This window comes from Salvelinus fontinalis, chromosome 5 (assembly GCF_029448725.1).
Source record: "Salvelinus fontinalis isolate EN_2023a chromosome 5, ASM2944872v1, whole genome shotgun sequence".
Taxonomy (NCBI): Eukaryota; Metazoa; Chordata; class Actinopteri; order Salmoniformes; family Salmonidae; genus Salvelinus; species Salvelinus fontinalis.
In genome coordinates this window covers 58,050,027-58,076,947 of record NC_074669.1, presented here as the reverse complement: position 1 = coordinate 58,076,947, position 26,921 = coordinate 58,050,027, and the positions used below count along the sequence as shown (strand labels likewise).

At 48.9% G+C, this 26,921-nt stretch overlaps 1 protein-coding gene across 2 annotated transcripts; it reads left to right on the top strand.

Moving 5' to 3' along the window:
• Positions 1-25,846, top strand: LOC129855915 (histidine-rich glycoprotein-like). Of its 2 annotated transcripts, none has more exons than XM_055924026.1 (3): positions 1-158; positions 1,265-1,942; positions 25,661-25,846. In XM_055924026.1, the coding sequence occupies exons 2-3, from the start codon at positions 1,345-1,347 to the stop codon at positions 25,798-25,800; spliced, it is 738 nt and encodes a 245-aa protein (XP_055780001.1). In that variant the 5' UTR covers positions 1-158; positions 1,265-1,344; the 3' UTR covers positions 25,801-25,846. The 2 variants fall into 2 exon arrangements, with proteins under 2 accessions (XP_055780001.1, XP_055780002.1); XM_055924027.1 differs by lacking the exon at positions 1-158 and adding an exon at positions 202-451.
• The last annotated feature ends 1,075 nt before the right edge of the window (positions 25,847-26,921 follow it).

Below are 26,921 nucleotides of genomic sequence, written 5' to 3'. Positions count from 1 at the left end.
GTGAAATCCGACTTCTCCATTGACGGTTCGTCACATTTCACGCTGACATCGAGCGAATACACGCCACGGTCCATATACACACACACCACACGGCTCAAAATATTATCGACCGATTGCAGTTCGGGAATACAGTAGAGAACGTTAGCGTGTATTTAAAGGTAAGTGACTGAGAAAACATGGTATAATGGAACAAACGGGTATTTTCTCGACGCCGAACGAAGAGGTGAATCCCACTTTTAGCTCGAATTAAATCTATCTTGTGTTTTTTTTCTTCTTTGAAATTTGAGGTTCGACACTTTTCATTCAGTAAAGAGGCAAAAGCTCGATCCCTTCTAGCCATGACCGGGCTTTTGCGTTTGGATACGCTTTCTCTCCGTTGGGACTGACGGGAACTAGCTAAATTGATTTAGTACTAGCTTTAAACTTAATTAGCTGACATTAGCTACTAATGGTAAGTTTATACGCTATTGTTGTACATATTGGTAACCAGAGTCGTTTTAAAGGGAATTCATGACATGGGTGACTAGTTAACGTTAGCTTGGTTTACTCTCTGTGTTTCATACGGTGGGAGGAGGGGTTGGTTCGTTGACAGAGAGCGATGGCTAGCTAATATGCTATTAGTTGGCTAACTATTCTAACTAACTGTCTGAATAAGTTGACGACGTACTCACTCAAACTATCAACTAACCCCAACACTTTACACAACGTTAGACACGGCCACGAATGATCTGTGTAGTGTGTTATTACTGGTAGTTTGTTGTAACCGAGTATCGGTGCTAAACCGTGTGTTATTGTAAGTTAGCATGCTAGTTAGCCATGGCGTTATAGGATACGGTGCCCTGGGCGGTTTTCACGGAAGTATACTGTACCCAGTTAGCTGAATAAACTAAGTTGGAGTCTATTCCTAGAAAACATTGAACCGCCGTAGTTTACAAAAATATATATTATTTATAAAGTGAGAGTTGGATAAATGTTTGTTTGTGTGAAAAGGGACGAGCTCAGTTTTGTCCTGTGTGATCCATTAGTTCTGGGAATGGAGACAGGGTTGGAGTTTCCTGAAAGCGTAAACAAAGCTATGTCACAAAATAGTTTGACATTTGAAAGCTACGTAGTTATAAACAACAGCGTTCTATGATAAACCTTTTAAAACCGGTTGTTGTTTAGGCTGGTCAGTTAGCTAACGTTACTTTTTCCAACCAGTCATCAGCTGTATGTTCCGAAGTTGTATTTTTATTTTATATTTTTATTCTATATTTTTTTTTAGAAAGAAATATATTTTCTGGTGAGGAAACGGGGGAATACAGAGAACGACAGAAAAGAAAACGAGGAAACCACCAAAAGGAAATGCCAATCGCAGCCACGGGTCAACTGACGACTCAGGAACCCCGTATTTTCTCCCGACTGCCCTCCACCCCGGAGCCTGTACCAAAAGGGGGTAATTTATGTGACGTTGCGGGGGCAGTAGCCGAGTCGCAGGAGCGAACAGAATACGGGGGCGCCGAGGGGGGCAGGGGAGGACTAGTAGCCAGCTACAGTCAGACCAGCGGCGCTAGGGGATTTCTGCCGCTTCGTTCTTCCAACTCCAACGGTTCTCCTCCGCAATCCCCTCCGACGTCCTCCCCCCTCGCCTCATCTTTCTTCCATCACCACCCCTATCAAATGGCCATGGAGCCGCCCAGGACTCGATCGCGTTCTCGGTCTGGATTCTACCAGCAGTATGGTTTGACCGGCCCCGGGATTAATGCCAACGGGGGAACCGGACCTAACCACCATCACCACCACAGCCAGCAGCAGCATCATCAACAGCAGCACAACTCGGGTTGCCTTGGAGCTCACAGCCACCACACGGAGCAGCACAGCATACGAGCCCCGGGATCTAACGTCTCCCCCGGCGCTCAGAGGCAGTCGGGACCGCTTGGAACACATCGCATCTCACCCGCAGGTAAGCTTTCTCTCCCTTCCTTCCTCAGAAGTGCTCTCATTTCTGGGTTCTTGTGTAGTGTCTGTGTGTTGGCTATCCTTGACCCGACCAGCTAGAGAATCTGCTCTAGGGTCTCTTGTTGTACCATCTGCTCCAGTGTCCGGAGACAGAGGACATGTGTGTGTTTCTGTGACGACACACAACAGTGTGTGTCTGCTCTGGTGTGTGTCAGAGAATACCCAGGCAGAGAAAGAGAGGGGCAGTGAGGAGAGACAGAGAACTCAATCTGGTTTAATGCACTAAGGATGGGCTTCTGAAAGGGAGAGCAGAGGGGGTGGGGCTAGGCAGGCAGCTATATCGTGTTGGCATGGTAATGTGTGTGTGACTGCACATTAGCTCTATTCTAATTAAGTAGACGCTGTTATGTGCTGCCACAGAGCTGCAGCTACATGGTTATTACATAGTAGTTACATGGAACAAGCTCTCTAACACACACACACTTCATTTAGCTTTGTGCATGATGCTGCCAAGATGCACTGAGATGAACTCTAGTCTGTCTGTCTTTTTCTCTCTCTCTCTGCCTGTTCCTCTCTCTAGCTCTGTGTCTGTCTGTTCCTCTCTCTAGCTCGTCTGTCTGTTTCTCTCTCTCTCTGTCTGTTCCTCTCTCTAGCTCTGTGTCTGTCTGTCTGTTCCTCTCTCTAGCTCTGTGTCTGTTTCTCTCTCTCTCTGTCTGTTCCTCTCTCTAGCTCTGTGTCTGTTCCTCTCTCTAGCTCTGTGTCTGTTCCTCTCTCTAGCTCTGTGTCTGTTCCTCTCTCTCTCTGTGTCTGTTCCTCTCTCTAGCTCTGTGTCTGTTCCTCTCTCTAGCTCTGTGTCTGTTCCTCTCTCTAGCTCTGTGTCTGTTCCTCTCTCTCTAGCTCTGTGTCTGTTCCTCTCTCTCTAGCTCTGTGTCTGTTCCTCTCTCTCTAGCTCTGTGTCTGTTCCTCTCTCTAGCTCTGTGTCTGTTCCTCTCTCTAGCTCTGTGTCTGTTCCTCTCTCTAGCTCTGTGTCTGTTCCTCTCTCTAGCTCTGTGTCTGTTCCTCTCTCTAGCTCTGTGTCTGTTCCTCTCTCTAGCTCTGTGTCTGTTCCTCTCTCTAGCTCTGTGTCTGTTCCTCTCTCTAGCTCTGTGTCTGTTCCTCTCTCTAGCTCTGTGTCTGTTCCTCTCTCTAGCTCTGTGTCTGTTCCTCTCTCTAGCTCTGTGTCTGTTCCTCTCTCTAGCTCTGTGTCTGTTCCTCTCTCTAGCTCTGTCTGTTTCTCTCTCTCTCTGTCTGTTCCTCTCTCTCTGTGTCTGTTTCTCTCTCTCGCTCTCTCTGTGTCTGTTTCTCTCTCTCGCTCTCTCTGTCTGTTCCTCTCTCTAGCTCTGTGTCTGTTTCTCTCTCTCTCTGCCTGTTCCTCTCTCTAGCTCTGTGTCTGTTCCTCTCTCTAGCTCTGTGTCTGTTCCTCTCTCTAGCTCTGTGTCTGTTCCTCTCTCTAGCTCTGTGTCTGTTCCTCTCTCTAGCTCTGTGTCTGTTCCTCTCTCTAGCTCTGTGTCTGTTCCTCTCTCTAGCTCTGTGTCTGTTCCTCTCTCTAGCTCTGTGTCTGTTTCTCTCTCTCTCTGTCTGTTCCTCTCTCTAGCTCTGTGTCTGTTTCTCTCTCTCGCTCTCTCTGTGTCTGTTTCTCTCTCTCGCTCTCTCTCTGTCTGTTCCTCTCTCTCTCTGCCTGTTCCTCTCTCTCGCTCTGTGTCTGTTCCTCTCTCTCGCTCTGTGTCTGTTCCTCTCTCTAGCTCTGTGTCTGTTTCTCTCTCTCTCTATCTGTTTCTCTCTCTAGCTCTCTGCCTGTTCCTCTCTCTAGCTCTCTGCCTGTTCCTCTCTCTAGCTCTGTGTCTGTTCCTCTCTCTAGCTCTGTGTCTGTTCCTCTCTCTAGCTCTGTGTCTGTTCCTCTCTCTAGCTCTGTGTCTGTTCCTCTCTCTAGCTCTGTGTCTGTTCCTCTCTCTAGCTCTGTGTCTGTTCCTCTCTCTAGCTCTGTGTCTGTTCCTCTCTCTAGCTCTGTGTCTGTTTCTCTCTCTAGCTCTGTGTCTGTTTCTCTCTCTCGCTCTCTCTGTGTCTGTTTCTCTCTCTCGCTCTCTCTCTGTCTGTTCCTCTCTCTAGCTCTGTGTCTGTTTCTCTCTCTCTCTGCCTGTTCCTCTCTCTAGCTCTGTGTCTGTGCCTCTCTCTCGCTCTGTGTCTGTTCCTCTCTCTAGCTCTGTGTCTGTTTCTCTCTCTCTCTGTCTGTTCCTCTCTCTAGCTCTCTGCCTGTTCCTCTCTCTAGCTCTCTGCCTGTTCCTCTCTCTAGCTCTCTGCCTGTTCCTCTCTCTAGCTCTCTGCCTGTTCCTCTCTCTAGCTCTGTGCCTGTTCCTCTCTCTAGCTCTGTGTCTGTTCCTCTCTCTAGCTCTGTGTCTGTTCCTCTCTCTAGCTCTGTGTCTGTTCCTCTCTCTAGCTCTGTGTCTGTTCCTCTCTCTAGCTCTGTGTCTGTTCCTCTCTCTAGCTCTGTGTCTGTTCCTCTCTCTAGCTCTGTGCCTGTTCCTCTCTCTAGCTCTGTGTCTGTTCCTCTCTCTAGCTCTGTGTCTGTTCCTCTCTCTAGCTCTGTGTCTGTTCCTCTCTCTAGCTCTGTGTCTGTTCCTCTCTCTAGCTCTGTGTCTGTTCCTCTCTCTAGCTCTGTGTCTGTTTCTCTCTCTCTCTGTCTGTTCCTCTCTCTCGCTCTGTGTCTGTTCCTCTCTCTAGCTCTGTGTCTGTTTCTCTCTCTCTCTGTCTGTTTCTCTCTCTAGCTCTCTGCCTGTTCCTCTCTCTAGCTCTCTGCCTGTTCCTCTCTCTAGCTCTGTGTCTGTTCCTCTCTCTAGCTCTGTGTCTGTTCCTCTCTCTAGCTCTGTGTCTGTTCCTCTCTCTAGCTCTGTGTCTGTTCCTCTCTCTAGCTCTGTGTCTGTTCCTCTCTCTAGCTCTGTGTCTGTTCCTCTCTCTAGCTCTGTGTCTGTTCCTCTCTCTAGCTCTGTGTCTGTTTCTCTCTCTAGCTCTGTGTCTGTTTCTCTCTCTCGCTCTCTCTGTGTCTGTTTCTCTCTCTCGCTCTCTCTCTGTCTGTTCCTCTCTCTAGCTCTGTATCTGTTTCTCTCTCTCTCTGCCTGTTCCTCTCTCTAGCTCTGTGTCTGTGCCTCTCTCTCGCTCTGTGTCTGTTCCTCTCTCTAGCTCTGTGTCTGTTTCTCTCTCTCTCTGTCTGTTCCTCTCTCTAGCTCTCTGCCTGTTCCTCTCTCTAGCTCTCTGCCTGTTCCTCTCTCTAGCTCTCTGCCTGTTCCTCTCTCTAGCTCTCTGCCTGTTCCTCTCTCTAGCTCTGTGTCTGTTCCTCTCTCTAGCTCTGTGTCTGTTCCTCTCTCTAGCTCTGTGTCTGTTCCTCTCTCTAGCTCTGTGTCTGTTCCTCTCTCTAGCTCTGTGTCTGTTTCTCTCTCTAGCTCTGTGTCTGTTTCTCTCTCTCGCTCTCTCTGTGTCTGTTTCTCTCTCTCGCTCTCTCTGTGTCTGTTTCTCTCTCTCGCTATCTCTCTGTCTGTTCCTCTCTCTAGCTCTGTGTCTGTTTCTCTCTCTCTCTGCCTGTTCCTCTCTCTAGCTCTGTGTCTGTTCCTCTCTCTCTCTCTGTGTCTGTTCCTCTCTCTCTCTCTGTGTCTGTTTCTCTCTCTCTCTGTCTGTTCCTCTCTCTAGCTCTGTGTCTGTTCCTCTCTCTAGCTCTGTGTCTGTTCCTCTCTCTAGCTCTGTGTCTGTTCCTCTCTCTAGCTCTGTGTCTGTTCCTCTCTCTAGCTCTGTGTCTGTTCCTCTCTCTCTCTGTGTCTGTTCCTCTCTCTCTCTCTGTGTCTGTTCCTCTCTCTCTCTCTGTGTCTGTTCCTCTCTCTAGCTCTGTGTCTGTTCCTCTCTCTAGCTCTGTGTCTGTTTCTCTCTCTAGCTCTGTGTCTGTCTGTCTTTCTCTCTCTCTCTCCGCCTGTTTCTCTCTCTCTCCGCCTGTTCCTCTCTAGCTCTGTCTGTCTGTCTGTCTGTCTGTCCGTCCGCCTGTCTGTCTCTGTCTGGCTGTGGGTTAAACAGGTCAGAAGAGTCATTCCATTTCTGTAGTAGCTATTACAGATGGACAAGATGATACAAGGCTACAATACTGGACACAAGTAATGGCAGAGTACAGTGATGTCATGGATGTAGTCTTTCTTCTAGTAAATAATCACATTTGTCTGACTGTGTTTAGGCTGTTACATGACTGTGGTCCTGTATGGCTCAGTTGGTAGAGCGTAGAGCTGGCAATGCCAGGGTTGTGGGTTCGATTCCCCACTCCACCCATACGTAAAATGTATTTTGTTTTTAACCTTTTATTTAACTAGGCAAGTCAATTAACAACAAATTCTTATTTACAATGATGGCCTAACCTGGACGATCCTGGGCCAATTGTGGGCAACACTATGGGACTCACAATCATGGCCGGTTGTGATACAGCCTAGAATCGAACCAGGGTGTCTGTAGTGACGCCTCTAGCACTGAGATGCAGTGCCTTAGACCGCTGCGCTACCAGAGTTAAAAACAGCGAGATCCTGCTACAATAACAAAATACAGCATTCCGACATGGGTCATGTTCATTAGGCACCCAACGGAAGAGAACGGACTTGAACGGACAGAGTAACCTGAACTTGTCCAATAAGAATAGCTTGTTTCCGTTTGCAAAATGTTTTTTGTTGTTGTGCAGAATGCATTAATAAATGCAACCCTAGTAAAAATACAGAATTCATCGTCGTGTTCAGTTCCAAACCGAGCTCAACTGAAACGTAGTTCAACAGAATGCAACGTTGTGTTCAGTTCCAAACCGAGCTCAACTGAAACGTAGTTCAACAGAATGCAACGTTGTGGTCAGTTCCAAACCGAGCTCAACTGAAACGTAGTTCAACAGAATGCAACGTTGTGGTCAGTTCCAAACCGAGCTCAACTGAAACGTAGTTCAACAGAATGCAACGTCGTGGTCAGTTCCAAACCGAGCTCAACTGAAACGTAGTTCACCAGAATGCAACGTCGTGGTCAGTTCCAAACCGAGCTCAACTGAAACGTAGTTCACCAGAATGCAACGTTGTGTTCAGTTCCAAACCGAGCTCAACTGAAACGTAGTTCACCAGAATGCAACGTTGTGTTCAGTTCCAAACCGAGCTCAACTGAAACGTAGTTCAACAACCACAGTCAGTTATTAACTCTGGAGAAGATGACAGCTATAGATCAAAGGGGGGGGGGGGGACAAATGAATCTCCCTTTGTTTTCTCTCATCTAAATATAGGTCAATATCCAGACAAGTTGTGTGTTCCATTCCGGTTGATCAGGTGACAGAATCTACACGTCATTAAATTACATCCACTCTAGCACTAACACCACACAGTACCATTGTGTTCTTCCTGGTAGTTACAGGCCTACTACTCAGTGAAGTCTAGTTGGTTTCTGTCACAATATAGAATTATATTTAGTATCCAGAGCTACTTAGCCATCTGTACATACTAAGGTTTCCCGAGTGGCGCAGCGGTCTAAGGCACTGTATCTCCCTGCTAGAGGTGTCACTACAGACCCCGGTTCGGTTTTCTAGGCTGTATCACACCCGCCGTGGTTGGGAGTCCCATAGGGCGGCATACAATTGGCCCCCAACGTCTGCCGGGGTAGGCCGTCATTATGAATGAGATTTTGTTCTTAACTGACTTGTTAAATAAAGGTGGTAGAGGGGGCCTTGTTTGACTGTTGTTATAGTAACTAGGCTATTTGGAAGGGTGTATGTCAAATATACATAACTTTCACACAGTGGCCTGTATACTGAACCAGAAAACACTGTATAGACTTTCTGCTCTATAGTGAACAGGACCTGTGGAGAGTCTCTCCCTCTAGACTGTACAGCTAACGCCCCAACACACACACACACACACTACCTCATTCTGCTCTATAGTGAACAGGACCTGTGGAGAGTCTCTCCCTCTAGACTGTACAGCTAACGCCCCAACACACACACACACACACACACACACACACACACACACACACACACACACACACACACACACACACACACACACACACACACACACACACACACACACACACACACACACACTACCTCATTCTGCTCTATAGTGAACAGGACCTGTGGAGAGTCTCTCCCTCTAGACTGTACAGCTAACGCCCCAACACACACACACACTTCCTCATTCTGCTCATATTAAGTGATGAAATGATGCTGAGTGTGTTTGGGCATTTTACGTTGCAGCTGTATTCAGGTGTGTGTGTGTGTGTGTGTGTGTGTCTGCTGAGCAACAGTGAATGGTACGCTGGGACTGGAAATACCTGTCTGGGAGAGTGGATGTCAGAGAGCTGCTCTGAGTTTAACACACACACACACACGCACCACACCACACCACACCACACCACACACACACAGTGTAGCGCTACCAGGGATTCACGATTAGCTGTGTGTGCGAAGTGGGGAGGACGACACACACAGACAGGCCTAGAGAGAGAGAGAACTCTGGACAAGAGGAGAAAGAAGATGGGGGTGGAGGAAAGGTAGAGGAGAGAGGAAATCAAATTTTATTTGTCACATACACATGGTTAGCAGGTGTTAATGCGAGTGTAGCGAAATGCTTGTGCTTCTAGTTCTGACAATGCAGTAATAACCAACAAGTAATCTAACCTAACAATTCCACAACTACTACCTTATACACACAAGTGTAAAGGGATAAAGAATATGTACATAAAGATATATGAATGAGTGATGGTACAGAACGACATAGGTAAGATGCAGTAGATGGAATCGAGTACAGTATATACATATGAGATGAGTAATGTAGGGTATGTAAACATAACGTGGCATAGTTTAAAGTGGCTAGTGATACATGTATTACATAAAGATGGCAAGATGCAGTAGATGATATAGAGTACAGTATATACATATACATATGAGATGAGTAATGTCGGTTATGTAAACATTATATTAAGTGGCATTGTTTAAAGTGGCTAGTGATACATTTTTGATCAATTCCCATCAATTTCCATTATTAAAGTGAGCTGGAGTTGAGTCAGTATGTTGGCAGCAGCCACTCAATGTTAGTGTTAAGTTAGTATATAATGGTTAAAGTAACGGTTGGGGGGGAGAAGCTGATCCTAGGTCTGTGGTTAAGTTAGTATATAATGGTTAAAGTAACGGTGGGGGGAGAGAAGCTGATCCTAGGTCTGTGGTTAAGTTTGTATATAATGGTTAAAGTAACGGTTGGGGGGGAGAAGCTGATCCTAGGTCTGTAGTTAAGTTAGTATATAATGGTTAACCTTTCACGAGTATCTACCCCGGGTCCGGGATCACCCCCCACCCCCCCCCCACACTGAGTAGCATAGCCTAGCATAGCGTCACAATTAAATAGTAGCATCTAAATATCATTAAATCACAAGTCCAAGACACCTAATGAAAGATACAGATCTTGTGAATAAAGCCACCATTTCAGATTTTTAAAATGTTTTACAGGGAAGACAAAATATGTAAATCTATTAGCTAACCACGTTAGCAAAAGACACCACTTTTCTAACTCCATCAGTTTCTTACTCCATCAGGTGCTATCACCAATTCGGCTAAACTAAGATATTGATAGCCACTAACCAAGAAAAAACCTCATCAGATGACAGTCTGATAACATATTTATGGTATAGGATAGGTTTTGTTAGAAAAATGTGCATATTTCAGGTAGATATCATAGTTTACAATTGCACCCACCGTCACAAATGGACTAGAATAAATACATAGAGCAACGTGTTTACCTAATTACTAATCATCAAACATTTCGTAAAAATACACAGCATACACTAATCGAAAGACACAGATCCTGTGAATACAGACAATATTTCAGATTTTCTAAGTGTCTTACAGCGAAAACACAATAAATCGTTATATTAGCATACCACATATGCAAACGTTACCAGAGCATTGATTCTAGCCAAAGAGAGCGATAACGTAAACATCGCCAAAATATATTAATTTTTTCACTAACCTTCTCAGAATTCTTCAGATGACATTCCTGTAACATCACATTACAACATAGATATACAGTTTGTTTGAAAATGTGCATATTTAGCCACCAAAATCATGGTTAGACAATGACAAAAGTTGCCCAGCTGGTCAGACAATGTCGTGCGCCATATTAGACAGTGATCTAGTCGTATACATAAATACTCATAAACGTGACTAAAAAATATAGGGTGGACAGCGATTGATAGACAATTTAATTCTTAATACAATCGCTGATTTACATTTTTTAAATTATCCTTACTTTTCAATACAGTTTGCGCCAAGCGAAGCTACGTCAAACAAGATGGCGTCCTAAGCGATTAACATTTCTCGACAGAAACACGATTTATCATAATAAATTGTTCCTACTTTGAGCTGTTCTTCCATCAGAATCTTGGGCAAAGAATCCTTTCTTGGGTCTAATCGTCTTTTGGTCGAAAGCTGTCCTCTTGCCATGTAGAAATGCCCATTGCGTTCGGCATGAACTGGAACTGTGCCCAGAGATTCACAGTGTCTCAGAAATAAATGTCCCAAAATCGCACTAAACGGATATAAATTGCTATAAAACGGTTTAAATTAACTACCTTACGATGTTTTTAACTCCTATAACGAGTAGAAACATGACCGGAAAAATATAACTGGCTCCACTAATGCTTGGAAAAAGAGCAGGTCGGTGTGCACCGCGCGCCCGACGCATCTGGAAAAGAGTTCCTACCTACACGTGTTTTTGTTTTATAGGGGCTGTGATTGCGCAATCGATATCATTCAAATCGTCATCACGTAAAGGCATCCAGGGGAAGACGTAAGCAGTGTCCGTATCCTGATAGCGTTCACAGTGGCCTTTAAACTGACTCCAGATCAGGGGCCAAAATTTCTGAAATCTGACTCCATGTCAGGGAAATTGCTGTAGAATGAGTTCTGTTCCACTCAGAGACAAAATTCCAACGCCTATAGAAACTAGAGACTGTTTTCTATCCAATAATAGTAATAATATGCATATTGTACGATAAAGAATTTAGTAGGAAGCCGTTTAATCTGTAATGCAATTATGCTAATGAGAAAACAGCACCCCCTGTAGTCGCAAGAAGTTAAAGTATATAATGGTTAAAGTAACGGTTGGGGGAGAGAAGCTGATCCTTGGTCTGTAGTTAAGTTAGTATATAATGGTTAAAGTAACGTTTGGGGGGGAGAAGCTGATCCTAGGTCTGTGGTTAAATTAGTATATAATGGTTAAAGTAACGGTTGGGGAGAGAAGCTGATCCTAGGTCTGTGGTTAAGTTAGTATATAATGGTTAAAGTATATAATGGTTAAAGTAACGGTTGGGGGGGAGAAGCTGATCCTAGGTCTGTGGTAAGTTAGTATATAATGGTTAAAGTAACGGTTGTGGGAGAGAAGCTTATCCTAGGTCTGTGGTTAAATTAGTATCTAATGGTTAAAGTAATGGTTGTGGGAGAGAAGCTGATCCTAGATTGGTTACACAGTAGCTCATTATCTGTGCCATGCAGAATTGCGTAAATTTATTTTTTTGAATGGCCATTTCTGTCCAAACGGATTTCGATCTGGAGAGGTGAATGACTGACTGAAAAATATACACACACAATGCCAAGTCACAAGTTCCTATGTCTGTAGCGTGTGTGTTTTGTCATTGGAGGGCCTGTTTCCTCATATCCCCATATCCTCTACACACACACACACACACATATATATACCCCCCTCTTGTAACCATGTAAGAGAATACCTCATATCCCCATATCCTCTACACACACACATATATATATATATATATACACCCCCCCCCGCTGTAACCATGTAAGAGAATACTTCATATCCCCATATCCTCTACACACACACACACATATATATATATATATCCCCCCCCCCTTGTAACCATGTAAGAGAATCAGAAAACCCCTTCACATCCAGCCGTGTACCAGATGTCTCCACGTCCACTTGTGTTTAATAAGGAGGAGGCTCCTGAGAACAAGCTCAGGACTGCTCTGTGTGTTCGTCTATAGCATCTACAGCATCTGTTTCTCAGGACTGCTCTGTGTGTTCGTCTATAGCACCTACAGCATCTGTTTCTCAGGACTGCTCTGTGTGTTCGTCTATAGCACCTACAGCATCTGTTTCTCAGGACTGCTCTGTGTGTTCGTCTATAGCACCTACAGCACCTGTTTCTCAGGACTGCTCTGTGTGTTCGTCTATAGCACCTACAGCCTCTGTTTCTCAGGACTGCTCTGTGTGTTCGTCTATAGCACCTACAGCATCTGTTTCTCAGGACTGCTCTGTGTGTTTGTCTATAGCATCCACACCTACAGCATCTGTTTCTCAGTACTGCTCTGTGTGTTCGTCTATAGCATCCACACCTACAGCATCTGTTTCTCAGGACTGCTCTGTGTGTTCGTCTATAGCATCCACACCTACAGCATCTGTTTCTCAGGACTGCTCTGTGTGTTCGTCTATAGCATCCACACCTACAGCATCTGTTTCTCAGGACTGCTCTGTGTGTTCGTCTATAGCACCTACAGCATCTGTTTCTCAGGACTGCTCTGTGTGTTCGTCTATAGCACCTACAGCATCTGTTTCTCAGGACTGCTCTGTGTGTTCGTCTATAGCACCTACAGCATCTGTTTCTCAGGACTGCTCTGTGTGTTCGTCTATAGCACCTACAGCATCTGTTTCTCAGGACTGCTCTGTGTGTTCGTCTATAACACCTACAGCCTCTGTTTCTCAGGACTGCTCTGTGTGTTCGTCTATAACATCCACACCTACAGCATCTGTTTCTCAGGCTTACTTCACGAGTTCCAAATAGCACCCTATTCACTACATGCTGCACTAGATGTCTTGGCTCATCAATAGAACCTCTATTATCTGTGTGTGACGCTTGTCAGTCTTCCCACGCTGGTCACCTGCACTTGGGATGAAAGCTAATGATCCCTCTCTCCTCTCCTCTCCTCCTTGAAGGTCCTCTGTACCCCTCCTCCTCCACTCCTCTCCTCTCCTCCTTGAAGGTCCTCTGTACCCCTCCTCCTCCACTCCTCTCCTCTCCTCCTTGAAGGTCCTCTGTACCCCTCCTCCTCTTCTCTCCTCCCTTTCTGAGTCCTTCCTTGCACCCCTCTTCTCTCTCTGCACCTCCTTCATCCTTACCTCTCCATCTCTCTCTTTCTCCTCTGTCACTTTTGTCGTTTTAATGTATTACTCAATGTTCCTTCTGAAAGAGGGGTTGGTCTGTCTGATTACTCCTCCTCTACTATAGACCAGGGCCTCTAGTTAAAGGTAGTGTACTACTATAGACCAGGTCCCCTTGGGCCTCTAGTTAAAGGTAGTGCACTACTATGCACTATGTTTCTAAGTCTAGGCTGACGCAGTCTGTCTGAGGGGGAGGGGGCCGCCGCGGTCTGTGAGGGGGAGGGGGCCGCCGCGGTCTGTGAGGGGGAGGGGGCCGCCGCGGTCTGTGAGGGGGAGGGGGCCGCCGCGGTCTGTGAGGGGGAGGGGGCCGCCGCGGTCTGTGAGGGGGAGGGGGCCGCCGCGGTCTGTGAGGGGGAGGGGGCCGCCGCGGTCTGTGAGGGGGAGGGGGCCGCCGCGGTCTGTGAGGGGGAGGGGGCCGCCGCGGTCTGTGAGGGGGAGGGGGCCGCCGCGGTCTGTGAGGGGGAGGGGGCCGCCGCGGTCTGTGAGGGGGAGGGGGCCGCCGCGGTCTGTGAGGGGGAGGGGGCCGCCGCGGTCTGTGAGGGGGAGGGGGCCGCCGCGGTCTGTGAGGGGGAGGGGGCCGCCGCGGTCTGTGAGGGGGAGGGGGCCGCCGCGGTCTGTGAGGGGGAGGGGGCCGCCGCGGTCTGTGAGGGGGAGGGGGCCGCCGCGGTCTGTGAGGGGGAGGGGGCCGCCGCGGTCTGTGAGGGGGAGGGGGCCGCCGCGGTCTGTGAGGGGGAGGGGGCCGCCGCGGTCTGTGAGGGGGAGGGGGCCGCCGCGGTCTGTGAGGGGGAGGGGGCCGCCGCGGTCTGTGAGGGGGAGGGGGCCGCCGCGGTCTGTCTGAGGGGGAGGGCCGCCGCCGCGGTCTGTCTGAGGGGGGGGGGGGCGCCGCCGCGGTCTGTCTGAGAGGGGGGGGGGGCGCCGCCGCGGTCTGTCTGAGAGGGGGGGGGGCCGCCGCCGCGGTCTGTCTGAGAGGGGGGGGGGCCGCCGCCGCGGTCTGTCTGAGGGGGGGGGGCCGCCGCCGCCGCGGTCTGTCTGAGGGGGGGGGGGCCGCCGCGGTCTGTCTGAGGGGGGGGCGCCGCCGCGGTCTGTCTGAGAGGGGGGGGGGGCGCGCCGCCGCGGTCTGTCTGAGAGTGGGGGGGGCCGCCGCCGCCGCGGTCTGTCTGAGAGGGGGGGGGGGGGCCGCCGCCGCGGTCTGTGAGGGGGAGGGGGCCGACGCGGTCTGTCTGAGTGGGAGGGGGCCGACGCGGTCTGTGAGGGCTGAGAAACGTTTACAAGGGAGAATGTGTCAGCCAAAGAGAGAATGAGGGGGAGGGATTGACACTTGTTTTTGTAATTTCTCCCTTTCTCCTATGTTTCCTGAGTTCTCACCAACAAGAGACACAAGCCCCACTAGCCAAATCTGCACTCTATCTATCATGTTCTCGCTCGCTCTCTAGTTAGGTTTCTGTTTCCTCTCTCCTTCACCCTCTTTCCCCTTCTCTCTTCCTGTTCTTTTCTCTGTTTAGGCCTGTCTCTCTTCTCTCTCTGTTTAGTTTCTGTTGTAACAGTTATGCAATGTGTGTGTGAAGTAAATGCAGCAGAACACAGTACAGCTGGGCAGCTTCACATTCTACTGAAGTTGTAGAGAGAGGCAGAAATGGAGTGGGAGGATTGAAGGACAACAATATAGTGACTAGAGGGAAAAGACTCGGCTTGGCTTTTGGAAGAGTGGACAGAAGGAGAGTCTCTCAGCTGAGCCCTGTCTGTCAGTGAAGCAGGAAGAGGGAGGGAGATTGAGGACAGAAGGAGAGTCTCTCAGCTGAGCCCTGTCTGTCAGTGAAGCAGGGCGAGGAGGACAGAAGGAAAGTCTCTCGGCTGAGCCCTGTCTGTCAGTGAAGCAGGGCGAGGAGGACAGAAGGAGAGTCTCTCGGCTGAGCCCTGTCTGTCAGGGAAGCAGGAAGAGAGGGTGAAGAGAGAGAGTGGAGAGTAAAGGAGAGAAGGTTCATGTGGTGTGTATGGGGTTTACATGTGTAGTGTTGTTGAGTCTGGTTTTAGAGTGTAAGCGTTAGGGAGTGGCCTGTGTGGGGTTTACATGTGTAGTGTTGGTGAGGTCTGGTTTTAGAGTGTAAGTGTTAGGAAGTGGCCTGTGTGGGGTTTACATGTGTAGTGTTGGTGAGGTCTGGTTTTAGAGGGTAAGCGTTAGGGAGTGGCCTGTGTGTGTGGGCCTTGTTTACTGGCTGTCTGGGTGGGCTGGCTTTGGAGCAGGAGGAACAGAACTGTGTCAGCAGCACAGAGGGTTTTTCACAAATAGATCCCTGTTTAGTGTATAACATTAGACCAGAACACTAGTGACCAGAGAGGTCTATGGGGTCCTGTTTAACACTAGTGACCAGAGCTCTGTTGGGTCCTGTTTAACACTAGTGACCAGAGCTCTATTGGGTCCTGGTTAACACTAGTGACCAGAGAGCTCTATGGGGTCCTGGTTAACACTAGTGACCAGAGAGGTCTGTTGGGTCCTGTTTAACACTAGTGACCAGAGAGGTCTATTGGGTCCTGTTTAACACTAGTGACCAGAGCTCTATTGGGTCCTGTTTAACACTAGTGACCAGAGAGGTCTGTTGGGTCCTGTTTAACACTAGTGACCAGAGCTCTATTGGGTCCTGTTTAACACTAGTGACCAGAGGTTTATTGGGTTCTGTTTAACACTAGTGACCAGAGCTCTGTTGGGTCCTGTTTAACACTAGTGACCAGAGAGGTCTATTGGGTCCTGTTTAACACTAGTGACCAGAGCTCTATTGGGTCCTGTTTAACACTAGTGACCAGAGAGGTCTGTTGGGTCCTGTTTAACACTAGTGACCAGAGAGGTCTGTTGGGTCCTGTTTAACACTAGTGACCAGAGAGGTCTATTGGGTCTTGTTTAACACTAGTGACCAGAGAGGTCTGTTGGGTCCTGTTTAACACTAGTGACCAGAGCTCTATTGGGTCCTGTTTAACACTAGTGACCAGAGGTCTATCGGGTCCTGTTTAACACTAGTGACCAGAGAGGTCTATTGGGTCCTGTTTAACACTAGTGACCAGATCTTTATTGGGTCCTGTTTAACACTAGTGACCAGAGATCTATTGGGTCCTGTTTAACACTAGTGACCAGATCTTTATTGGGTCCTGTTTAACACTTGTGACCAGAGCTCTGTTGGGTCCTGTTTAACACTAGTGACCAGAGGTCTATTGGGTCCTGTTTAACACTAGTGACCAGAGGTCTATTGGGTCCTGTTTAACACTAGTGACCAGAGAGGTCTATTGGGTCCTGTTTAACACTAGTGACCAGATCTTTATTGGGTCCTGTTTAACACTAGTGACCAGAGAGGTCTATTGGGTCCTGTTTAACACTAGTGACCAGAGCTATATTGGGTCCTGTTTAACACTAGTGACCAGAGGTCTGTTGGGTCCTGTTTAACACTAGTGACCAGGGAGGTCTATTGGGTCCTGTTTAACACTAGTGACCAGAGAGGTCTATTGGGTCCTGTTTAACACTAGTGACCAGAGCTCTATTGGGTCCTGTTTAACACTAGTGACCAGAGGTCTGTTGGGTCCTGTTTAACACTAGTGACCAGGGAGGTCTATTGGGTCCTGTTTAACACTAGTGACCAGAGAGGTCTATTGGGTCCTGTTTAACACTAGTGACCAGAGCTCTATTGGGTCCTGTTTAACACTAGTGACCAGAGAGGTCTATTGGGTCCTGTTTAACACTAGTGACCAGAGAGATCTATTGGGTCCTGTTTAACACTAGTGACCAGATCTTTATTAGGTCCTGTTTAACACTAGTGACCAGATCTTTATTGGGTCCTGTTTAACACTAGTGACCAGATCTTTATTGGGTCCTGTTTAACACTAGTGACCAGATCTTTATTGGGTCCTGTTTAACACTAGTGACCAGATCTTTATTGGGTCCTGTTTAACACTAGTGACCAGAGATCTATTGGGTCCTGTTTAACACTAGTGACCAGAGATCTATTGGGTCCTGTTTAACACTAGTGACCAGATCTTTATTGGGTCCTGTTTAACACTAGTGACCAGAGAGGTCTATTGGGTCCTGTTTAACACTAGTGACCAGAGCTATATTGGGTCCTGTTTAACACTAGTGACCAGAGGTCTGTTGGGTCCTGTTTAACACTAGTGACCAGGGAGGTCTATTGGGTCCTGTTTAACACCAGTGACCAGAGAGGTCTATTGGGTCCTGTTTAACGCTAGTGACCAGAGAGGTCTATTGGGTCCTGTTTAACACTAGTGACCAGAGCGCTATTGGGTCCTGTTTAACACTAGTGACCAGAGAGGTCTATTGGGTCCTGTTTAACACTAGTGACCAGAGGTCTATTGGGTCCTGTTTAACACTAGTGACCAGTGGTCTATTGGGTCCTGTTTAACACTAGTGACCAGAGAGGTCTATTGGGTCCTGTTTAACACTAGTGACCAGAGCTCTATTGGGTCCTGTTTAACACTAGTGACCAGAGAGGTCTAGTGCGTCCTGTTTAACACTAGTGACCAGAGCTTTGTTGGGTCCTGTTTAACACTAGTGACCAGAGAGGTCTATTGGGTCCTGTTTAACACTAGTGACCAGAGGTCTATTGGGTCCTGTTTAACACTAGTGTACTATGTAAGGGAATAAGGTGCCATTTGGGACATGGAGAGACATGGAGATCATTACATCACTATTGTTGCTACTACAGAGTTGGGGGGCGAGAGAATGAAAACAAGAAGGGCAGAAGGGGAAAGTCAAATTTAGGGAGAGAGGGAGGGTGGCAGGGAAAGGGGGAGTGTCATTCCTGTGTCTACAATGGGAAGCGCCACTTATTGGCTGACACACACACACACACACACACACACACACACACTGGTGCTGTCAGTCACATGTGCTTTGCTTATTCTCTGTTTTTGTTTTTACGAGATCGTTTTTTAGTGTGTCTGTGGCGAAGGCCTCATTGTATTCTACAAGGCTGGTGCTGAAGTCTGTTGTGTTCAGATATCTTAAGATCTTCCTGTGTGTCTCTCTCTCGCTTCTCTCTCTCTCTCGCTTAACTCTCTCGCTTCTCTCTCTCTCTCCTTACTTTCTCGCCTCTCTTTCTCTCGCCTCTCAATTTCTCTCGTTTTTAGATGTGAAAAGTTAGTAAGAAATAATCTCACCAACTACTGAGAGAGAGATGGAGGGAGAACGATATGAAAGAGGAGAGCTAGAAGGGGATGTGTTAATGAGGGATGGAGAGGATGAGAGAGGGAGGGTGACATGAAGAAGAGATGTGGGGGGGGCTGGTGATGCGTAGAGAGAGGGTGCAATGTGTTGGAGGGAGAAATGGTGACAAAATAATGGAGGGAGGAGGAGAAGAGGAAATTGATAGAAATAGCCGATGCACTCTGAAGCTGATCCCCCCCCCCTCCCTCTCTCTCTCTCTCTCTCTGCCACCATCCCCTGTCTCTCTCTCCCACCATCCCCTGTCTCTCTCTCCCACCATCCCCCTTACAGCTGATGCACTCTGAAGCTTACAGAAAATCAATAGCAGTCAAGAGAAGCCACAATCTATCTCTCTCCATACTCGGTCTCCTCTCTGTCCCACCATCCCCCAGTCTCCTCTCCTCCCCTCCATATATCTTACCCATGCCTCTGTCTCCTCTCTCCCCCCCCTCTCTCTGTCCCACCATCCCCCAGTCTCCTCTCCTCCATATATCTTACCCATGCCTCTGTCTCCTCTCTCTCCCCCTCCTCCAGTCTCTCCTCCTCTTATTTATTTTCCACATCCCCATGGCAACCCTGACACATCCACTCTATCCCCCCTCACCGATTGGCATCCCCTGATACATCCACTATATCTCACCCATGGCATCCCCTGACACATCCACTCTACCCCCCCCTCACCCATGACACATCCACTATATCCCCCCTCTCAACTATGGCAACCCTGACACATCCACTATATCCCCCATCTCACCCCTGACACATCCACTATATCCCCCATCTCACCCCTGACACATCCACTATATCCCCCATCTCACCCATGGCATCCCTGACACATCCACTATATCCCCCATCTCACCCATGGCATCCCTGACACATCCACTATATCCCCCATCTCACCCATGGCATCCCTGACACATCCACTCTATCCCCCTCTCACCCATGGCATCCCTGACACATCCACTATATCCCCCATCTCACCCATGGCATCCCTGACACATCCACTATATCCCCCCCTCTCACCCATAGCAACCCTGACACATCCACTCTATCCCCCTCTCACCATGGCAACCCTGACACATCCACTCTATCCCCCCCTCTCACCCATGGCAACCCTGACACATCCACTCTATCCCCCCCTCTCACCCATGGCAACCCTGACACATCCACTATATCCCCCCCTCTCACCCATAGCAACCCTGACACATCCACTCTGTCAGGCCCGCTGTCCTGTTCTCTCCTGTCCCATGGTGTGTAGAGTCATTTGAGCCTCCAGTGTCCACATGGGAGAAGTCCAGGACAGACCAGGGCTGTTAGTGTCAGTACTTCTGATAGTGTGATGTCACCCCAGTCAGACCTCCAGAAGGAAAACAAACCCACTGAATAGAAGATGAAACAGGGTAACAGTCTGGGGGTGATGTCATCTGAAAACTGCTGCTTTAATCCTGGATTACTGGCTTTGCCGTGCGTGTGTGTGTTTAGTGCGTGTGTGTTTAGTGCGTGTGTGTTTAGTGCGTGTGTGTTTAGTGTGTGTGTGTGTTTGGTGTGTGTGTTTGCTAAATTGTTTTCTGCTTCTGAATGTAAAGAGTGTAGCTAGTCCTTTTCTCTCTCTGATCTCTCTCTCTCACACACACACACACACACACACACACACACACACACACACACACACACACACACACACACACACACACACACACGAGACGTTAACTCGCACAAACATGTTTGTATGTTGAGGTCCAGATGTTTGATAATGAAAACAACAATAGTTAAATCTCTAAGCCTTTTATAACCCTAGTATCATCTAGTCTCTATAGCCCTAGTATCATCTAGTCTCTATAGCCTTAGTGTCATCTAGTCTCTATAGCCTTAGTATCATCTAGTCTCTATAGCCTTAGCATCATCTAGTCTCTGTAGCCCTAGTATCATCTAGTCTCTGTAGCCCTAGTATCATCTAGTCTCTATAGCCCTAGTATCATCTAGTCTCTATAGCCCTAGTATAATCTAGTCTCTATAGCCTTAGTATCATCTAGTCTCTATAGCCCTAGTATCATCTAGTCTCTATAGCCCTAGTATCATCTAGTCTCTATAGCCTTAGTAGCATCTAGTCTCTATAGCCCTAGTATCATCTAGTCTCTATAGCCCTAGTATCATCTAGTCTCTATAGCCCTAGTATCATCTAGTCTCTATAGCCCTAGTATCATCTAGTCTCTATAGCCTTAGTATCATCTAGTCTCTATAGCCTTAGTATCATCTAGTCTCTGTAGCCCTAGTATCATCTAGTCTCTATAGCCTTAGCATCATCTAGTCTCTATAGCCTTAGCATCATCTAGTCTCTATAGCCTTAGTATCATCTAGTCTCTATAGCCTTAGTATCATCTAGTCTCTGTAGCCCTAGTATCATCTAGTCTCTATAGCCTTAGTATCATCTAGTCTCTATAGCCCTAATATCATCTAGTCTCTATAGCCTTAGTAGCATCTAGTCTCTATAGCCTTAGTAGCATCTAGTCTCTATAGCCTTAGTAGCATCTAGTCTCTATAGCCCTAGTATCATCTAGTCTCTATAGCCCTAGTATCATCTAGTCTCTATAGCCCTAGTATCATCTAGTCTCTATAGCCCTAGTATCATCTAGTCTCTATAGCCCTAGTATCATCTAGTCTCTATAGCCTTAGTATCATCTAGTCTCTATAGCCCTAGTATCATCTAGTCTCTGTAGCCCTAGTATCATCTAGTCTCTGTAGCCCTAGTATCATCTAGTCTCTATAGCCTTAGCATCATCTAGTCTCTATAGCCCTAATATCATCTAGTCTCTATAGCCCTAATATCATCTAGTCTCTATAGCCTTAGCGTCATCTCGTCTCTATAGCCTTAGCGTCATCTCGTCTCTATAGCCCTAGTGTCATCTAGTCTCTATAGCCTTAGTGTCATCTAGTCTCTATAGCCTTAGTGTCATCTAGTCTCTATAGCCCTAGTGTCATCTAGTCTCTATAGCCCTAGTATCATCTAGTCTCTATAGCCCTAGTATCATCTAGTCTCTATAGCCCTAGCATCATCTAGTCTCTATAGCCTTAGCATCATCTAGTCTCTATAGCCTTAGCATCGTCTAGTCTCTATAGCCTTAGCGTCGTCTAGTCTCTGTAGCCTTAGCGTCGTCTAGTCTCTGTAGCCCTAGCGTCGTCTAGTCTCTGTAGCCCTAGCGTCGTCTAGTCTCTGTAGCCCTAGCGTCGTCTAGTCTCTGTAGCCCTAGCGTCGTCTAGTCTCTGTAGCCCTAGCGTCGTCTAGTCTCTGTAGCCCTAGCGTCGTCTAGTCTCTGTAGCCCTAGCGTCGTCTAGTCTCTGTAGCCCTAGCGTCGTCTAGTCTCTGTAGCCCTAGCGTCGTCTAGTCTCTGTAGCCCTAGCGTCGTCTAGTCTCTGTAGCCCTAGCGTCGTCTAGTCTCTGTAGCCCTAGCGTCGTCTAGTCTCTGTAGCCCTAGCGTCGTCTAGTCTCTGTAGCCCTAGCGTCGTCTAGTCTCTGTAGCCCTAGCGTCGTCTAGTCTCTGTAGCCCTAGCGTCGTCTAGTCTCTGTAGCCCTAGCGTCGTCTAGTCTCTGTAGCCCTAGCGTCGTCTAGTCTCTGTAGCCCTAGCGTCGTCTAGTCTCTGTAGCCCTAGCGTCGTCTAGTCTCTGTAGCCCTAGCGTCGTCTAGTCTCTGTAGCCCTAGCGTCGTCTAGTCTCTGTAGCCCTAGCGTCGTCTAGTCTCTGTAGCCCTAGCGTCGTCTAGTCTCTGTAGCCCTAGCGTCGTCTAGTCTCTGTAGCCCTAGCGTCGTCTAGTCTCTGTAGCCCTAGCGTCGTCTAGTCTCTGTAGCCCTAGCGTCGTCTAGTCTCTGTAGCCCTAGCGTCGTCTAGTCTCTGTAGCCCTAGCGTCGTCTAGTCTCTGTAGCCCTAGCGTCGTCTAGTCTCTGTAGCCCTAGCGTCGTCTAGTCTCTGTAGCCCTAGCGTCGTCTAGTCTCTGTAGCCCTAGCGTCGTCTAGTCTCTGTAGCCCTAGCGTCGTCTAGTCTCTGTAGCCCTAGCGTCGTCTAGTCTCTGTAGCCCTAGCGTCGTCTAGTCTCTGTAGCCCTAGCGTCGTCTAGTCTCTGTAGCCCTAGCGTCGTCTAGTCTCTGTAGCCCTAGCGTCGTCTAGTCTCTGTAGCCCTAGCGTCGTCTAGTCTCTGTAGCCCTAGCGTCGTCTAGTCTCTGTAGCCCTAGCGTCGTCTAGTCTCTGTAGCCCTAGCGTCGTCTAGTCTCTGTAGCCCTAGCGTCGTCTAGTCTCTGTAGCCCTAGCGTCGTCTAGTCTCTGTAGCCCTAGCGTCGTCTAGTCTCTGTAGCCCTAGCGTCGTCTAGTCTCTGTAGCCCTAGCGTCGTCTAGTCTCTGTAGCCCTAGCGTCGTCTAGTCTCTGTAGCCCTAGCGTCGTCTAGTCTCTGTAGCCCTAGCGTCGTCTAGTCTCTGTAGCCCTAGCGTCGTCTAGTCTCTGTAGCCCTAGCGTCGTCTAGTCTCTGTAGCCCTAGCGTCGTCTAGTCTCTGTAGCCCTAGCGTCGTCTAGTCTCTGTAGCCCTAGCGTCGTCTAGTCTCTGTAGCCCTAGCGTCGTCTAGTCTCTGTAGCCCTAGCGTCGTCTAGTCTCTGTAGCCCTAGCGTCGTCTAGTCTCTGTAGCCCTAGCGTCGTCTAGTCTCTGTAGCCCTAGCGTCGTCTAGTCTCTGTAGCCCTAGCGTCGTCTAGTCTCTGTAGCCCTAGCGTCGTCTAGTCTCTGTAGCCCTAGCGTCGTCTAGTCTCTGTAGCCCTAGCGTCGTCTAGTCTCTGTAGCCCTAGCGTCGTCTAGTCTCTGTAGCCCTAGCGTCGTCTAGTCTCTGTAGCCCTAGCGTCGTCTAGTCTCTGTAGCCCTAGCGTCGTCTAGTCTCTGTAGCCCTAGCGTCGTCTAGTCTCTGTAGCCCTAGCGTCGTCTAGTCTCTGTAGCCCTAGCGTCGTCTAGTCTCTGTAGCCCTAGCGTCGTCTAGTCTCTGTAGCCCTAGCGTCGTCTAGTCTCTGTAGCCCTAGCGTCGTCTAGTCTCTGTAGCCCTAGCGTCGTCTAGTCTCTGTAGCCCTAGCGTCGTCTAGTCTCTGTAGCCCTAGCGTCGTCTAGTCTCTGTAGCCCTAGCGTCGTCTAGTCTCTGTAGCCCTAGCGTCGTCTAGTCTCTGTAGCCCTAGCGTCGTCTAGTCTCTGTAGCCCTAGCGTCGTCTAGTCTCTGTAGCCCTAGCGTCGTCTAGTCTCTGTAGCCCTAGCGTCGTCTAGTCTCTGTAGCCCTAGCGTCGTCTAGTCTCTGTAGCCCTAGCGTCGTCTAGTCTCTGTAGCCCTAGCGTCGTCTAGTCTCTGTAGCCCTAGCGTCGTCTAGTCTCTGTAGCCCTAGCGTCGTCTAGTCTCTGTAGCCCTAGCGTCGTCTAGTCTCTGTAGCCCTAGCGTCGTCTAGTCTCTGTAGCCCTAGCGTCGTCTAGTCTCTGTAGCCCTAGCGTCGTCTAGTCTCTGTAGCCCTAGCGTCGTCTAGTCTCTGTAGCCCTAGCGTCGTCTAGTCTCTGTAGCCCTAGCGTCGTCTAGTCTCTGTAGCCCTAGCGTCGTCTAGTCTCTGTAGCCCTAGCGTCGTCTAGTCTCTGTAGCCCTAGCGTCGTCTAGTCTCTGTAGCCCTAGCGTCGTCTAGTCTCTGTAGCCCTAGCGTCGTCTAGTCTCTGTAGCCCTAGCGTCGTCTAGTCTCTGTAGCCCTAGCGTCGTCTAGTCTCTGTAGCCTTTGCATCATCTCGCCATGGGGTATCTCTGTCTAGGGGCCAGTCTGCCACTGTTAATAATGGTATCTCTCTGTCTAGGGGCCAGTCTACCACTGTTAATAATGGTATCTCTGTCTAGGGGCCATTGGGCCAGTCTACCACTGTTAATAATGGTATCTCTCTGTCTAGGGGCCGGTCTACCACTGTTAATAATGGTATCTCTCTGTCTAGGGGCCGGTCTACCACTGTTAATAATGGTATCTCTCTGTCTAGGGGCCAGTCTACCACTGTTAATAATGGTATATCTGTCTAGGGGCCAGTCTACCACTGTTAATAATGGTATCTCTGTGTCTAGGGGCCAGTCTACCACTGTTAATAATGGTATCTCTGTCTAGGGGCCATGGGGCCAGTCTACCACTGTTAATAATGGTATCTCTGTCTAGGGGCCATGGGGCCAGTCTACCACTGTTAATAATGGTATCTCTGTCTAGGGGCTATGGGGCCAGTCTACCACTGTTAATAATGGTATCTCTCTGTCTAGGGGCCATGGGGCCAGTCTACCACTGTTAATAATGGTATCTCTGTCTAGGGGCCATGGGGCCAGTCTACCACTGTTAATAATGGTATCTCTGTCTAGGGGCCAGTCTACCACTGTTAATAATGGTATCTCTCTGTCTAGGGGCCAGTCTACCACTGTTCATAATGGTATCTCTGTCTAGGAGCCATAGGGGCCAGTCTACCACTGTTAATAATGGTATCTCTGTCTAGGGGCCAGTCTACCACTGTTAATAATGGTATCTCTGTCTAGGAGCCATGGGGCCAGTCTACCACTGTTAATAATGGTATCTCTGTCTAGGAGCCAGTCTACCACTGTTAATAATGGTATCTCTGTCTAGGGGCCAGTCTACCACTGTTAATAATGGTATCTCTCTGTCTAGGGGCCAGTCTACCACTGTTAATAATGGTGTCTCTGTCTAGGGGCTATGGGGCCAGTCTACCACTGTTAATAATGGTATCTCTCTGTCTAGGGGCCATGGGGCCAGTCTACCACTGTTAATAATGGTATCTCTGTCTAGGGGCCATGGGGCCAGTCTACCACTGTTAATAATGGTATCTCTGTCTAGGGGCCAGTCTACCACTGTTCATAATGGTATCTCTGTCTAGGAGCCATAGGGGCCAGTCTACCACTGTTAATAATGGTATCTCTGTCTAGGGGCCGTAGGGGCCAGTCTACCACTGTTAATAATGGTATCTCTCTGTCTAGGGGCCAGTCTACCACTGTTCATAATGGTATCTCTGTCTAGGAGCCATAGGGGCCAGTCTACCACTGTTAATAATGGTATCTCTGTCTATGAGCCAGTCTACCACTGTTAATAATGGTATCTCTGTCTATGAGCCAGTCTACCACTGTTAATAATGGTATTTCTGTCTAGGGGCCAGTCTACCACTGTTAATAATGGTATCTCTCTGTCTAGGGGCCAGTCTACCACTGTTAATAATGATATCTCTGTGTCTAGGAGCCATAGGAGGGAGGAGCCATCCTGACCATGCCTGTGGAGAGGAGGGTGACAAGGTAAGACACACACACACACACACACACACACACACACACACACACACACACAGTCATGATATCGTGCTCCAGCAGCTCTTCTAGTGTTTACAGATATGACCTCATCGTGAGAGAGAAACTGTCAGGTCCATACCTCTGGGCCGTGTGCGGAGGGGGCTGGTTTCTGTGGGTGGGACTGGTTGGGAGATGTTGATTGGACTGAAGTGGAGCAGAAGTCAAGGAACGTGGTGGGAGGGGATGAGGGGGAGGTAGAGAAAGGAATATGGATGTAAAGAGAGAGTGGATGAGGGGGAGGGAGAGTGGATGAGGGGGAGGGAGAGTGGATGAGGGGGAGGGAGAGTGGATGAGGGGGAGGGAAAGGGAGAGTGGATGAGGGGGAGGGAATGGAAGGGGAGGTGTATAGTGGGAAAAAGGAGTGAGGGAGAGAGGAGGTATTGTTAATGATTTTACCTCAGCTGTTGGCGTGACCTCCGGCTGGTGGGCCGTTGGCGTGAGTGAGGGGAACTAGAGGAGGGCAGGAAGGGAGGAATGGTGGTTCAGGAAAAGACAGATCTGAAATCAAGAGGTGGGGAGATGGTTGTGTGGGGAGGACTGGGGGGGTCTAGGGAGGTGGGGGGTGGGGGTCTAGGGAGGTGGGGGGTGGGGGTCTAGGGAGATTGGGGGTGGGGGTCTAGGGAGGTGGGTGGTCTAGGGGGGGGGTCTAGACCACCCTGTCTGCTCCACTGCTAGCCTGGGAGTCTGGGCTGCATCAGGTCTGCACCGCTGACTCACTGCTAGCCTGGGAGTCTGGGCTGCATCAGGTCTGCTCTGCTGACTCACTGCTAGGCTGGGAGTCTGGGCTGCATCAGGTCTGCACCGCTGACTCACTGCTAGCCTGGGAGTCTGGGCTGCATCAGGTCTGCACCGCTGACTCACTGCTAGCCTGGGAGTCTGGGCTGCATCAGGTCTGCACCGCTGACTCACTGCTAGCCTGGGAGTCTGGGCTGCATCAGGTCTGCTCTGCTGACTCACTGCTAGCCTGGGAGTCTGGGCTGCATCAGGTCTGCACCGCTGACTCACTGCACAGAAGTTAACACACTTGAATAATGTGACATGGAATGTAGAAATGTTGAAACTGAATTACTCTTCACATGGGGCGGCGGGTAGCCTAGCGGGGCGGCGGGTAGCCTAGCGGGGCGGCGGGTAGCCTAGCGGGGCGGCGGGTA

Coding starts and splice junctions, on each gene's coding strand:
- LOC129855915 (XM_055924026.1), top strand. CDS start 1,345: ATGCCAATCGCAGCCACGGGTCAACTGACGACTCAGGAACCCCGTATT. Junction 1,943..25,660: donor ACATCGCATCTCACCCGCAG/GTAAGCTTTCTC, acceptor CTCTGTGTCTAG/GAGCCATAGGAGGGAGGAGC.